The sequence below is a fragment of the Sarcophilus harrisii genome, chromosome 4, assembly GCF_902635505.1.
Source record: "Sarcophilus harrisii chromosome 4, mSarHar1.11, whole genome shotgun sequence".
In the NCBI taxonomy this organism is placed as follows: domain Eukaryota; kingdom Metazoa; phylum Chordata; class Mammalia; order Dasyuromorphia; family Dasyuridae; genus Sarcophilus; species Sarcophilus harrisii.
In genome coordinates this window covers 437,869,775-437,885,292 of record NC_045429.1, presented here as the reverse complement: position 1 = coordinate 437,885,292, position 15,518 = coordinate 437,869,775, and the positions used below count along the sequence as shown (strand labels likewise).

Genomic DNA, 15,518 nt, shown 5'->3' with positions numbered 1-15,518 from the left:
TAAATTCACTAACAACAAATCGATAACATGTCCAAGCCACGGGGAATCTTCCTAGTGGTGGATGGTAGAGGTGATAGAAGAGGCACAGCAAAGGACCCTTATTTTTCTAATTGGTCAAGGGAGATATCAAGGAAGGGGAACAACTTGGATAAAGAAGCTTGGCAAGCTCTGTGTGCCAATGACTTCAGGCCTGGCTTTATAGTGGGATGACTGCACAAACACTGGGCATGGGTGCCGCAGGCAGTGCAGAGCAGACTAGGACCTGAGGGGAAACAAAGGCAGCCAGGCGGCTTTGACTGCTCTGGCAATGGGTTTTGAAACTCTTGGTAAGGACTTGCTCTGGAAGAGGGAAGTCACATTACCAGGGAACAAACAACAGCAGCTTAGGCAGTTGTGTGAGTGCCAGGAGTATCTTTTATTTTTTTTTATTAAAGTTTTTTATTTTCCAAACATGCATGGATAATTTTCAATATTCACCCTTGCAAAACCTCCAAAATTTTTCCTTCTTTCCCCTCACCTCCTCCCCTAAACAGCAAATAATCCAATATAGGTTAAACATGTGCAATTCTACACATATTTCCACAATTATTATGCTGCACAAGAATAAACAGCTCAAAAAGGGGAAAAAATGAGAAAAGAAAGCAAAATACAAGCAAATAACAACAAAATGAGAGTGAATATTACATTGTGATCCACACTTAGTCCCCACAGTCCCCTCTCTGAGTGCAGATGGCTCTCTCCATCACAAGATCATTGGATCTGGCCTGAATCACCTCATTCTTGAAAATAGCCACATCCCAGCCCTCTTTGTAGTGGCCAGAAACTGGAAACTGAGTGGATGCCCATCAATTGGAGAATGGCTGAATAAATTGTGGTATATGAATGTTGTGAAATATTGTTGTTTGGTAAGAAATGACCAGCAGGATGATTTCAGAAAGGCCTGGAGAGACTTACACGAACTGATGCTGAGTGAAATGAGCAGGACCAGAAGGTCATTATATACTTCAACAACAATACCATATGATGACCAATTCTGATGGACCTGGCCATCTTCAACAATGAGATGAACCAAATCAGTTCCAATAGAGCAGTAATGAACTGAACCAGCTACACCCAGCAAAAGAACTATGGGAGATGACTATGAACTACTACATAGAATTCCCAATCCCTCTATTTTTGCCCACCTGCATTTTTTATTTCCTTCACAGGCTAATTGTACATTATTTCAAAGTCCGATTCTTTGTACAGCAAAATAACTGTATGGATATGTATACATATATTGTATTTATCTTATACTTTAACATGTTTAACATGTATTGGTCTACCTGCCATCTGGGGAAGGGGGTGGGGGGAAGGAGGGGAAAAACTGGAACAAAAGGTTTTGCAAATGTCAATACTGAAAAATTACCCATGCATATATCTTGTAAATAAAAAGCAAAAATAAAAATAAATAAACAAATAAAACTTTCGGGGGGAAAAAAAGAGCCACATTCATCAGACTTGATCATCAGATTATCTGGTTGCTGCCGTGTACAAAGAGGAGTATCTTTTATTAGCAGAACATTCAAATCAAGCATTCGCTTCCCAGATTTTGCTCCATGTCCATAGGAAAGACCAGATGAAATAAGTTCTATCACTCCTAGAAAAACCTGCTCTGTGTCCCACTGCCTCTAAGCGAAGCCCTGAAGGGGCTAGAGGCAAGAAGGCCTGGACTAGGTATGAAAGGAAAGAAAAAAAATTCACAGACTTTGGATACCCAGTAAACGACCATCAATATAAGATTAATGAAAATGTCCTCTGACCACTTTAATAAGACAATTCAAATGTAGAGGTCTTTGTCTGCCCCTAGGCAGAGAAAGGCGTCCCTCTTCCTTAGGGATGAACTACCTACACTGTGAGAGTTTACAAAGATGGGTGGCAGAGCAGCGCTTCTCTGCAGTGTGACACCAGAAAAGTTTAATAAGCAGGATGAAGTATGAAGATAAAATGAAACCATTACTGTGGTTAAATAGACCATTGATGGATCCACAGTCCTTGTCTTGGCTACAATCATGACACTGCTCAAGGAGGTGAAAAGTAGCAAAGGTTCCCTTGGATCCAGCTCAGTAAGCAAAGGCAGGCTAGCCACGGCAGCTTCCTCACTAGAAAAAAATCCTTGGAGGAACAGCAATAATTAAACTCAAAAATGGGGACTTGGGTCTCTCTCCTGAGGGCAGCTCCAACTGGCTGGTTTCTGTATTCCCTGAATCATAATTGCCTGAAATTTGGGGGTCCCAAGGAAAGCAAGACTCTGCCCCAGGGGGAACGTTTGGCCCTGTGCAGCTCAATCCACCTACAAAAGGAGCTGCTGGGAAGATCATTTCTCCAGTTTGCAGTTTTGGCTTCAGACATTCTGACAAAACATCATCCCAGAAAGGGAGACCACATAGGCCTGTTTGGAAGAAATTCTGAGATGACCCTTTGAAAAAGGACTTAGTTTGTTAAAACAAGAGGAGACACTAGAAAAATTTCTCCCATTGTGCAAGTTATTCATTTTATATTATCTACATTTCTATCTTTAAAATCAAATGCCTCTTTAATTAAAGAACTACTAATCTAAAAACAGTTTTCTCAGGAAGAATGGAGATGGGATCAATTAAAAAAAAAAAAAAAAAAACAACAACATGAGAAAAGTGGTAAAAATGGTAGCAAGGACTAATAACCAGAGGACTGGGAATTCATTATCTCAGTTTAAGTCACAATAACTGGCATTTTCATGGTCTCCAAAGCACTTCATAAATCCTATTTCATTTGATCCTCATAACAGGCAGGCACTATTATACCCTCATTTTACAGGTAAGGAAATGAAGGCAGACAAAAGTTAAGTGGCTTGCCAAGGATCACACATCTCGTAAGTATCTGAGGCTGGATTTGTACTTGGGTCCTGACTCTAGGGCCCACTGCACCATCTAGATGCCCCTTGTCTAATATCTTTGGATATTTTCGAGCTGGTCTCCTGCTTTCAAGTACCTAGGTAACCCAACTCTCAATCTGGATAAAGAGATCAAAGCTGTAGAGCTTAGAAGACTTTCTAAGAAGGTTACTTCTTCAACCAAACCAAACCAAAACAAACACCATTTTTTTCCTTATATGCCTGAAGCAGGCGATGTCCTAATTCTAAAGATGGAAAACACATATCACTTTTTCCCTGGAGGCCAATGTGCTTCTCTAGGGAATCCTCATGAGAGAGCCAGCCTCCTTATCAGTGGAAAATGAAACAGAATTCAAGTAGCTGATCCTTGGAAACAATGGGCATTGGTGGCAGAACAATGCCACGTTGGAGTTCCAAGTTGAAGGGCAGAGATGGCGCCCAGGAGACATCCCCCGCAGGCCCCCTCGAATCCAAGCCTGAGCTGCCCAGCTTCACCGTGGGTGCGCCCCAGTGGCTCTTTGGCTGACCTCTCTCCTGCCACAGAACTGGACAAACGTTGGCTGTTTTTGGAGCTAATGATAATGTTAATGATGATGAATTAGCCATAACACACCCCTTATCACTGTATTGACACTAATAACTCCCAAGCATGTATCACATTGGAAATGCTTTCCTCAGAGTTCTAGGACACAAGGATTCCACAGACTGAGCGCTGCTAGAGGAAGAGGTTCAAGGAGGTCAGTGGCCTACCTGAGGTCACGCAGCCACAGCCCAACACCAGCCTCCCCCTCCAGTGTTCTTTCCACGAGGCCTCACTAATGCAGTCTGCCCCTAAGAAGCCATGGCACTTTTACACAGATACAAGGGACCAGGTGTCTGGAGACTTGATCCAATTGTTTTCTCTCACAGACCACTGATTTTTGATCATGATAATCATTTCAACAATTAAGAGTAGGGGAGCGTAGCCTTGGCAATGAGCTCTGGAGGTTGCTTAGAGCAGCAAGCCTGCTGCCAGCACTGGACCAGGAAGCCGAAGACAATGGAAGCAGGGCGCTGAATCTGGAGTCACAAGTTCTGGTGGCGAATTCTGGCTCTGTGTGATTTGGGGCAAATCATTTCACCTTAACCTCTCCGAGACTCCTCATGTAGAAAATGAAGAGACAGAAATAGTGCCCTCTGATGCTCCTTCCCACTGAGTACCTATGATCCCATAACCCCAGCTCTCCTATTTACTCCATGTGTAAGCTTGGGCAAATCACTAATTCCTCTGGTCTCCAGTTTCCCCTTTTATAAAATGAAGGTAAGAATCTTTACAGTCACCTTTGTCTCAGGGCTGTTGTGAGGATCAAATGAAATACTGGATAAAAAGTTCTTTTTATCAAAAAAATTCATAGAAAATAGCATATTGTTAATATTAGTATGATATCAATATTATAATTATCATTATTATTATTCTAATACTCAGTCTGAATCAGCAAAAGGTTATTATGTTCAACTGAATGCCAAATGAGTCATGATCATCTCAAAAATGTCAAATAACCCTAAAGGACTCACTATGACATCATTTAAAAAAATAAAACAAAATAAAAACTAGGCTCTTCCATATAAGAGTCACTCCAAGGAGCCCTCCCTTCAGAAGACAGTACCCTGGGTTCTAGGCCCTAACCAAGCACCACCTGCAATTCTAGGTCTCATGGCAGGCACAGAAAGAAGGTGGATTTGTTCTAGGCCTAAAGCAGGAGAGGCTATTCCTGGCTCACTATTCCTTGGGATGGCTACATAGATTTGTCATACTCAAAGGATTTTAGGTTGTTTATAAAGAGTAGTAGCTAGACAGTTAATAATCATTCACTATGTGCCCTAACAGAGACCCCTCAAGAAATAGAAGCCACTGTTCTCTCCAAGTCTTGAAGAAAAATACTTTAAAAATTGGTCTGCCCTGGTTCAGACAAAGCCAGATCTCTTCTCAAGGTTCCCTATTTGCCTCCCTTCCCATTAAGGTCTCCACTATGATTTGGGGTACCCCTCAAATAATGTGGAATAAATCACTCTTCTGGGAGTTCAGAAAGTGAACTTTCTTCTGTTCAAGGGGAGAGGGAAATACAGGGCCTCTTGCCCTATAAAATGTCCCATTTTGAATCAATCCTAATTCCACCAAGTATGTGTTAGTCAAACAAAGCCTCCCTTCAGCAGACCAACAGACAGCCGATGCTCAAGAGTAAGGCTCTCGCCCCCACGAGCTGACAGGGACTCCGTCCAAAAGAAACCTTAAAACAGGTTTTTAACTTCAGCTTGCATCATAAGAGTGACTGGAAAAAGACGGATGGAGGAGATCAGAGGAAAAGCAATTACTTTTCCTGGGCTTCCTCTGTCTGGATTCTAAGGAGACGTAGAGACAATTCCATTGCAGACTGAAATGCTATTTAAACATTCTTGCAAATGTGGTCTCACTCTCTGAAGGAAGAACTGTCTACCGTAGCATCCTGTGACCTGGGAGGACTGAGGGGGGGAGGGAAGGGGGATGAGGGGAACACTAACATGCCTGCCCTGCCCACTGTATAATTCTCAAACCAGCTCTCCAAGAACTGCCAGCATGTGTGTGACCCGGAGGTTAAACATAAATATCTACAAAGCAAGACACGATGTAAAAGCCGGATGAATCACCCGCTTCCTTTTTCACGCATTTAGAGCTGTACCAGAGACTCTCCCAAGCATGTTTCAGTTTCCAGAGGGCTGGTAGTAATGGGGGCTGGCGGAGTCACAGCAAGCAGTGCTGTTCCCTTTCCAAACAGTAGTAAAGGGGGCAGCCTGGAAACACCCAGACCCCAAGCCGGTGCTAAGCCATTTCAAAGGAGCGCCATCATTCACACATATCCAGATCCCAGGGCTTATGCTGAAGGGTTTCCATTCTTTCATAGCTGAATTCATGGTCCCGGAAAGGAGCCAACTGCTTCCAGCACTGGGCCCATTTATTTACTTCAAAGGTCACACTGGCAGGGACTTCATCCACCAAGCCTAATAGCGGCTCTTCAGGGAGTACAATTACTCAAATCCAAAAGCAATCAGGACTAAGAATGAAGCAAACAATTTAAGAAGATGAAATGGAATAGGACTCTAAGAAAACACCTATAAAAAACACTCTTTAGTGAGATCATTTGCTGGATTCTTGGAGACGATAGTCTCATTCAGCCCTGGAACCAAACCATGGATCCATTTGGTCCCAGTAAATCTCTCCCTTTCAAATAAAATATTAAATAATAATCTTAATAATAATCTTAAAAATAATAATAATAAATAAAAAATAAAAAACACTCTCTGTGCATAGGTACCCTTATCAGGATAAGAGGTCTAAAAATATATGGAAGAAGATAATTCTGTAAAGGGAGAGGGAAGGTAAAAGAAAATCGCATTACAGTCAGACTGAAATGGAAGAGAGAGAAGTATAAATAAAACTGAAAATACAAACGAGCCATTAACAACTAGAGTCCTAATACTACGAAAAAGTTTTCTGAGAATAACTAAAAAAGCAAAGGGGAAATCTAAGAGACCAGTAAATTCTTTAATCACATGTCGGGAATGGTGATGCCCAAAAAACAAACAAACCAGCCCCTACCCTCAAGGAACTTACATCTATTGGCAATATTAAAAAGATGAGGCAGAAGTTATGAGGGTCCAAATAAGTGACCAATGGTATTAAAACATTGTGGGACAGACACACTAAGTCTATATTTTTTAAATAAGAAAGCATCAACTGAAGAGAGTCAGAGATAATACACAATAGAATTGAGACTACTGGAAGAAGTAATTCTAAAGGAAATTGAGAATTCATTCATTCCTTCAACAAACATTTATTAAATGCCTATGTGTCCGATATTGTACTAGTTGCAGAGATAGCAAAGACAATAGCAAAATAATCCCAGCCCTTACGGAATTTAATTGCTATTGAAGAAAGGAGCTCTTCATAATGAATAATGAAGTTTACAGATATTCTGCTATGACCATGATTTCTTTAAAAAAAAAAAAATTGGTTCAGATTTTTTGATTTATTTTCTTTGTGAAGGGACTCTGCAATGAGGAAAATGGTTCCATTGATGCAGACTGATGACTATGCAGCAATTTATCATTTCTGAGCGCTGTCTGGGATCCCAAAAGGTGACTTAATCAGGGCCACTCAGCCAAGGAGTGTCCGGGGCCTGTCAGAGACCTTGATAGTCCTTGAGACTCCAGGACCAAGCATTTACCCTGAATGTTAAAATGCATAAATGTGAATATAAAATCTGACTGCACAAGAAATCAGTCACAGATTACCTCTTGACCTTTCTGTTATCTGATTCCCTTTATCCCTTTAGAGTCCTCCTGACCTGGGAAGTTTGTAGATGCATTCAGTGTGAGCTCCCTTCTCCCAGATCAGGTGGTATGAGAAACGGAGGGTAGATCACATTTTGGAAATTATTTTTTGCAGCTACTAAAATATTAGGAAAGGCTCAAACACTTATTCTGCAAAGAGTCTTATCCAGCAGTAACACAGATAGCAAATGAGGGTTACAAATTTATCTATTTACACATACTAAATGTGTAAACTGGGGAAGATGATACAAAGGAATTCAGGCCATATCCTCACAGGCAGAGATCATCCCTTTTGTTCTTGGGAGCTATCTTGCAATGGGTATCAATAATGAAAGGATAATAAGGAGGCTCATCACAACCCACCTCTCCCATTGTAGGCAAGTCATGAAACAGTTCAGAAGAATGTTCTGTAAGAAAGCAGCCCAGCCTATTGATCACTTAGTGGCTAAAGCCTTTGGGAGCAAGGGAAAAGGAAGAATACAAGGGCAAGAGCTGGGGAAAGGGACCGACTACTTACGTGCCTTCCATCCTGTCCCACGTTAGTCTGACCTCTCACAACCGTTCGAATGTTGTCATCCAGTCGCCTGACAGAAAATGAAATTGTACAGTTCATCAAAACGGTCTCTATCTTAGGCAGACTGAGGTCAAAAGTATTCTGTAATTTACTGCATAGCTTCTTGTCTGAAAATGCTAAGCTGTGGTCCCTCCAAAAAAAGAAAGAAAGAAATAAAGAAAGAACCAATGGCTGAGGGAGGTCCAGGCAATGACAGTGAAAGTGACGGCCACAAGAACCTGTAGCTGTCTTGCCTTGTTTGTTTAAAAAATGCTACAACTTTTGTAAATTGTTTATTTAAAAAATGCTACAACAAAAAAGTTTCGGATTTAAACCCAAATGGACAAGAACCAAAGATCCAGTTCCTATTCTTTCTCACACAGGGCAGTCTGCTAAGAGCTAAGAACAAGGGATACAAAAGACAATGACACTTTATGGCAATTTGAGATATGATTTAAACAATTCCAGAGAAAAACAGTTCCCACGGTTTGGCTAATTCAACCAAGCCGAGTCAGGCCAGAATCATCTCTAAATCCAGGCTCCAAGATCAGTCTGTGGATCTTTATTGTCCCAGCTTCTCCCCTGCTGTTGTACAATGTCAGCCATCTCACAGCACCACACTGAATAATTGTAATTCTTATATGAAGAACTAATAAGAGTTTGGGGGCTGGCTCAAGGGGTGACATGAAGGTCAGGATGTAAGCTGGGATCATCAAAGTCTTCCAGTGTCTCTGCAAATCTTGGAGAATGAAGTATGATCCCTAATCTTTTTGTTGCCCTAAGTCCACAGCCTTTGAGATCCCTTACAATTCAAGTAGCCAATGAAAGAACCTCTGCAGATCCCTTACAGAGATGCTATGATTTAGTGGAGAGAGAACTAGACTTGTAGTCAAGGGAAGCCTGATTCAAGTGTTACTTCTAACACTTCCTAGCTGTGGCTTTGAGCAAGTCACAATCTGAGTCCCAACTTCTCCATCTATAAAATGGGACTATTACCCAGAATACCTACCTCACAGAGCTCTTGCATGCAACAAATGAAATAATGTTCATAAAGTGTTTTGTAAACCTTAAAGTTCCAAATAAATGTCAGCTCTTATTACTATTGTGAACCTGCTCAAAGCTTTCAGTGGCATGGGTTACAAAAGCCTGAGGCAGAAGATGGGAAAAACAATCCCTAGACTCAAAATGAACATTGGCTTCATCAAAAATGGAAGTAACCTGAGAATGGGAGTCCCAGGGCCAATCTCAAATGGTCAGGCTACTTCCTGGGCAGGAAGAAAAGTCAGGTCAGGCAGCTCTTTCTCTACGCCGTTGGTCCAGAAACCCCCTGCCACTGCTGCTAGGCACAGACTCCAGGGAGGTCAATTATCAAAAGAAAGAGCCATACACAGTAAAATATTTGTAATGGCCCTTTTCGTGGTGGTAAAAGTAAAAACCTGGAAGAAGCCATGTGTCCATCAACTGGGGAATTTAAACAAATCATGCTCCATCATAGGAGACAGACCTGAGAATTCACTGGTATAAGCAATTCTAACATGAACAAATTCCCATTGCTAATGCAGCTGGGTAACTTCGCTGTAATTTATAATCTTAGAGAGCTGCCTAAAGCAGACATGTCAAACTCCATTATAAAAAACTTGGCAGAGCAGCAGATTAAAATGAGATTGGGAAATGTTTAACAAAATAGATTAAAATATAACATAAATAATGTTAATCTGTGGTTTTCTAAATCAATATGCAGCTCTCAGTTTTTATTTAAGTTTCTAAGAAGCCTAAATTCTAGGAAGTTACATGACCTGTCAGGGGTCACATGGCCAGTATGTGTCCAAGACAAGCCCCCGAAACCATCTTTTTTCTTTCCCCAACTAAATGACCCTACCTCTTTTGGCATGTGACCATAATGAAATCTGTGCACTGTACAATCTAATAAAATGATATGATGAACACAGAAAGGTCTGAGACAATTTATATGAACTGGTGCAGGTTGAAGAAAACAGAATTTAGGGGGGAAAATGATGTAATGACTATAATAAGGTAAAAGGAAACAACAATAAAATTATCAAAATTGGATGTTGGGAAATTGCATTGATTAGTCTTGGTCCCAAACAAAGATATGAGAATGTACTTTCCTTCTTTGGAGATGTAGGGGGTGGGGCCAAAGAATTAGAAGGGCCATATATATACATATATATATATATATATATATATATATATATATATATATATAGGGGCCAACCACGAGTGTGCAATGTTGCCCTGAAAGCTGCACTTAGTCTATGAGCTGGTTAGTTTTGCTGAACTTTAAAAAAAAAAAAATTTGGTAGCAGAAACAGCTCTCTGGGAAGGAGAAAGAGGAAGGAACCATTGGGAAACCTAAGTGAAGTAAAAACAGATGATGTCCACAAAATTCGATTTTTAATAAATTAAATTAGCTTGTAATACCAAGTTGGCTTCCCCTTGATGTCTCCTTGGCCATCCCGAAGCCCACATTCCCCAGTGTCATCTGGTGTATACATTAGGTCACACGCACAATTCTTTTGTACTAAATCTTAAAAAACAAAAAGCCCAATGCAGGTTGGTCTAATCACAAGGCACAAAATTACATCATTCATTACAAACTCCAGCAGAATTGCTTTTGTTTTTCTTTTGTTAGCCAATGTTTGGGGCTAGCCTTGCTACTGTCTCTCTGCTCCTCGTATGACTAATTGAGAGCTGACCACAGAGCTAACTTCTTTGGCACAAGAATCATGTAGAAACTTGGATGAAAATGAAGCCTTAAAGAAAATAAAATGTAACATAAATTTTGAGATGTAAATGTTCACTCTGGCTAAACACTATCTAGAACATAACAGCTGGACCAATACATGCTTTGACCCACTCACAATTTATGAAGACAAGGTAAATGTTGGGTTACATACCTTATTTTCAATCGAATTTTGTTCACGACTTCATCTATGTTTGCCAAAGACTAAAGAGAGAAGAAAGAAAGAGAGTCATTCTAGTTGTTATTGCAATATAGAATTGCCCTTCCTTGGAAAAAACAGGCTGCATTTGTTAATTCTCTAAATGAAAACTAATAGCTTTGATTGCCTTGTAAGTGAAACTGGTTCTCTTTCAGGCTCAGGTACTAAGATGAGAGAAAATTTGAGGAAATGCTGCCCTCTCATGGAGAAAGTAGAAAAAGTACCAAAGTGAGACCAATTTCAAACATTCAACTACTCAACTGGAGTAGTTGAGAGCTGGTAAGGCCTGAGAAGTCAGATTTTCTATCCTTTCATTTTATTGATGAATTAACTAAGGCCCAGAGCAGTCATCAGCAAGCCTGTTTGGAGCAAGAAACCCTCAGCAACATCTAAACAAAAAAATCCCATTTGCCACCTTTCTACTGCTCTGATCAAGCCTTCAGAGGTTTTCCATTACTGTTGTGGATAACTAAGTGGGGCTGGCAAAAAAAATGAGGGAGTTTAAAATATTGACTTCTCAAAGTTTGGATGTGGAAGAAAATGCAGAAAGAGGCAGAGGAAACTGTCAAAGTTTTTTTTTTTAATGATTTTCTTTAGTCCATGGACAGCTTTAGTTAAGAATATAATGAGATGAAATGAACTACTCTCATTACTATACAACAACAGAAACACATATAATACGCCAGGGAATCCGAAGACCTGGCTTCTGCTCCTAGCTTACTGCCTTGGTGACTTTGGGCAATTATTCCACAGCTCTGGGATTCAGTTCCCTCATCTGTCAAATGAAGTGGGGAGGGGGGGAAAAGAATGCCTGGCACATTGCCTGGGTGTTGACGGACTGCTAGAAGGAGGTGTTTCCCAAGCTCAGGTCAAGAGCCAAATGACTGTCACACGGGTTCTCGAGGGAAATCTTGAAGAATTCTAAATTCTCAATCAAAATGTTTAGAAGAACTAAACACCCATAACAGCAGTGCAAAGATGGAGAAGAGGTTCAGTGTCTTGATTCAGGCCTACCTTTCTCCCAGGTTACCACAACAGCCTACAAACCAGGGCTCCCTCCAGAACTCTTTTCACTTCTCTGTTCATTCAATGCCCTCCTGCTCAACTGGTTCCTTTTTTTTTTTTTTGCTGAGGCAATTGAGGTTAAGTGACTTGCGCAGGGTCACACTGCTAGGAAGTATTAAGTGTCTGAAATCAAATTTGAACTCAGGTCCTTCTGACTTCAGAGCTGGTGCTCTATCTAAAGATAAGGCAGGCCTGATGCCATCCCTCAACCACTGAGAGTCCTGAATGGGTCCCCACTAGCTACAGAGTCATGTCCAAACTCCTTACGAGACATGCTGCATAATCCAAGGGCTGCAGGATCATAGATTTAGGGTTGGAAAGGAGCTCATCTAGGTCAGGCTTTTTCCACTCACAACCCCTTTTCACTGAGAAATTTTTATATGACCCCGGGGGATATGGGTATATAAATTAGGTATAAAAATAAAATATTTACTGATAATAATGCATAACTTTGGCAACTTCACATTCAGTTATAAGCCCTATATGGGGTTTATATATTTTATATAAATATACGTGTGTGTGTGTGTGTGTGTGTGTGTGTGTGTGGTTTAAGAAGCTGAGATCCAAGTCAACCTTTCTGAAAGCCTCAAAAACCCCCAATAAGGTCATGCCTTTCAAGTAGCCATGACAGTAAATAAGTGAGAACCTTGGTCATAATCTTGAGCCAGAAATACCAAGCACCACCCTGAACCTTCAAGGGACTGTGGTAGCCCAGCCCCTGGCATTTGGGGAGCCTCAATCCTTTTTCCTTCCTACTCTATCTGCAGTGTCTTATCACTGGAATTAACGAAAACAAACATAAGGCAACTGCTTCAACGTCACAATCGGGGACAAAATTAAGCCTAAAATCAGACTTTTATGCTGATGCTCTTCTATTTCCCCACACCCTGGACCATAAAGTCCTAGATGCATCAAAGGCCATCAGCCAGCATGCAGGGGTGACAGGAGCCAAGAACTGCCATTTTGAAAATCTCTAGGCTATTCTCCAATTTCTTTGGAAGTTAGCCTTACTATTAAAAAGGCCTTGCTCAGATTTGAAGGGCAACAGAGGGCAGGGTGGAGAGTTCAAGAACAGAATCCTGACTCTGCTCTGTACCTCCTGGGTGACCTTGAACAAGCAATAGTATCTCTCTTAAAGGAATCCCTTAAAGAAAGACCAGGTAGAACAGGCTCCCTCTTCACTCTTTCTTGAGACAGGTCCCATTCTTCATTCAAATCAAATGCTCCCTAAATTATCTTAGACAAATAAAATTCTGCCATTCTTTTATTTTTAAGAGCACCTCCCCATAATACACTTTCACTCTTACCGGCTACTAAATCACACCTCAGGCTATTCTCTTCCCAGCCCAAATCCCTTTTGCTCATTGCCAATAAATATCTATGGGCCCTGGGGCACAAATAGCAGCTCCAGTTTCTAAACTTTGCTATTAATTTTTTAACAATGACCCTAAAGAAAACTGAGCAAGTTTATTCTGTGGAGTTTCCTGGAAATCTATGTTAAGGATGCTCTCTGGGCACATCATCCATCCTAACATTATAACACGAGGCCTAGTATGAAGAGCACCCCCAGCTGTGAGTTCTGGTATGACAGAGAGGACCAATATGAGCAGAGATGTGACTAAACTGCCAGTGCTGCTAAGGGCACCACAGGAGACTCTCCTGAAGCCCCCTCTAGCTGACACTGACCCACACACCTGAGGTCAACAGGTTAGAGAGTAAGCAAAAAGAGGCGTGGAGGCCGGCTCAGCGTCAGGGTCGGTCTTCAGTTCTCAGCTGTTTGTGTGGAGAACCAAACTCCTCTGCAGCATAAGCCCAAAGCACTGGCTGAGACCACTCTGCTCCAAGGTCATATGGACCTGTTGTCCCCAAGCCCGAGGACCTGCTCTGTCACTGGTGACTGCCTGCCCTCAGGTTCCTTTATGGGACTCTGCCACGGCCCGGCCCTCAGCACCAATGCACCACAGGCCCATTCTTCTTTCCACATGTGCTCTCTCATCCCTCCCACGAAGATGCCTCATCCACAGCTAGGTCAGGGATTTCACGCTGACTGCCGCTGGCCATCTCCATGTGTACAGTCCATCAGCTTCTCTAACAACAAGCCCAGAAGGGAATTCATTCTCTTCCTGCACAAAGCCCCCTCTCCTCCCAAGCTCTCTGCCAAGCCCACAGAGGATAAAGTACTGGGGGGTAAGAAAACCTGGTTTGGAATCCTGCCTGGGACCCTGGGGCTGTATGACACTAGTTAAGTCACAACTTCTCTGGGCCCCTTCCCTCATTTGTAAAAGAAGAATACAGGTCGCTGGGATGATCTCTGTAACTTATGAACCTTAAAGAACTATAAAGATGTCAGGAATTGTTTTTGTTCCCATTAAGGAAATCACCATCCTCTCAGTCTCTCAGGTCACACCCTCAGAATCACCCCCATACACTTTCTTGCTTATCTCCAAATCATTAATCAATTCTCCCCTGAAGTACTTCTTACATCCTTTCCTTCCTTCACGTCACCCTAGCTCAGACCCTCATCGCCTCTTTGCACTAATGCAATGGCCTCCTAACTGGTCTCCTTCTCCAATTCATCCTCCACAATTCTGCCTCTGCCACTCCACTGCTCCAGAACATTCAGTGCCTTATTATTTGATATTTCAAGTCCTACACAAAATAGCTAGTCTACCTTTGCAGACCATCCTCGAATTACTCCCCTTTTGCATTCTATATTTCTGAGAACCTGGCCCAGAGGCCAGATCTTGGCCCAAAGCCCTTCTTCATCGCTCTGGTTTACGAGTGCTCTTCCCTCTCCCCCTCCACGTTATGGAACCTTTACTTCTCTATGCGTTTTGTGTTCATTCACCTGGTAAAACATGTAGAACATGTTTGTGTTTCTGCACGTCCCTCATGCCCAGCACGCTGCCTAGAGAAGGCTCAAAAACTGCCTGCTGAAGAGCTGAGATTCCATTGTGGAACCTGACTGTGCCCAGAGCTTTTTCTATCTGACCCCCACTGGCTTCCCAATGAAGAACAGCTGATGGTCTCAGAGATGGTTTCCTTTACATTCTTTAGAGGAAAGGTAGTTCTTAACTAAGAAGAACTTTCTTTTCTCCCTTCCCTTTCTTCTTCGCTTTGACTACTTGCCACTTCCAACACTATTCACACTTATAAATAGGTTTCATTTTAGGTGGAATGAGACTTGATGAAAAGCAGTCCAATAGCATGGAGAAATGGAAGAATACGGAGAAATCAATTCACCTCTATGAGCCTCAATTTCCTCATCTGTAGAATGGGAATTGTGAACTCAATGGAAGTCAATATATAACACAACAAAACAAAAAACAATAACAATAAACAAATAACAATGACCAACACAAATGGTATCCTTGGTTGCACTGAAAGACAGTTTCCAGGAATAAGAAGGTAATAAATCTGTTGTGCTTTTTCTTTTTTTTCTCCCCTAAGGCAATTGGGGTTAAGTGACTTGCCCAGGGTCACACAGCCGGGAAGTGTTAAGTGTTTGAGGCCAGATCTGAACTTAAATTCTCCTGACTTTAGGGCTGGTGCTCTCTCCACTGCGCCATCAAGCTGCCCTTACTTTTTCTTTAAAAAAAAAAAAAAAAAATGCCTGCTGATCTGAGCATACTACTGCTGAGTAAACTACAGCAAAGGAAACCACCCCCCTCTCCCCTTC

At 41.7% G+C, this 15,518-nt stretch overlaps 1 protein-coding gene across 1 annotated transcript in view; it reads right to left on the bottom strand.

The window, feature by feature from the left end:
• Positions 1-15,518, bottom strand: part of VPS53 (VPS53 subunit of GARP complex) — a 138,407-nt gene that overhangs the window by 108,874 nt on the left and 14,015 nt on the right. The window contains exons 3-4 of the mRNA XM_031967767.1: positions 10,730-10,779; positions 7,776-7,842 (exon numbers count right to left, since the gene is read on the bottom strand). Coding sequence (XP_031823627.1) covers positions 7,776-7,842; positions 10,730-10,779 — 117 coding nt within the window. The remainder of the gene's footprint in view (positions 1-7,775; positions 7,843-10,729; positions 10,780-15,518) is intronic.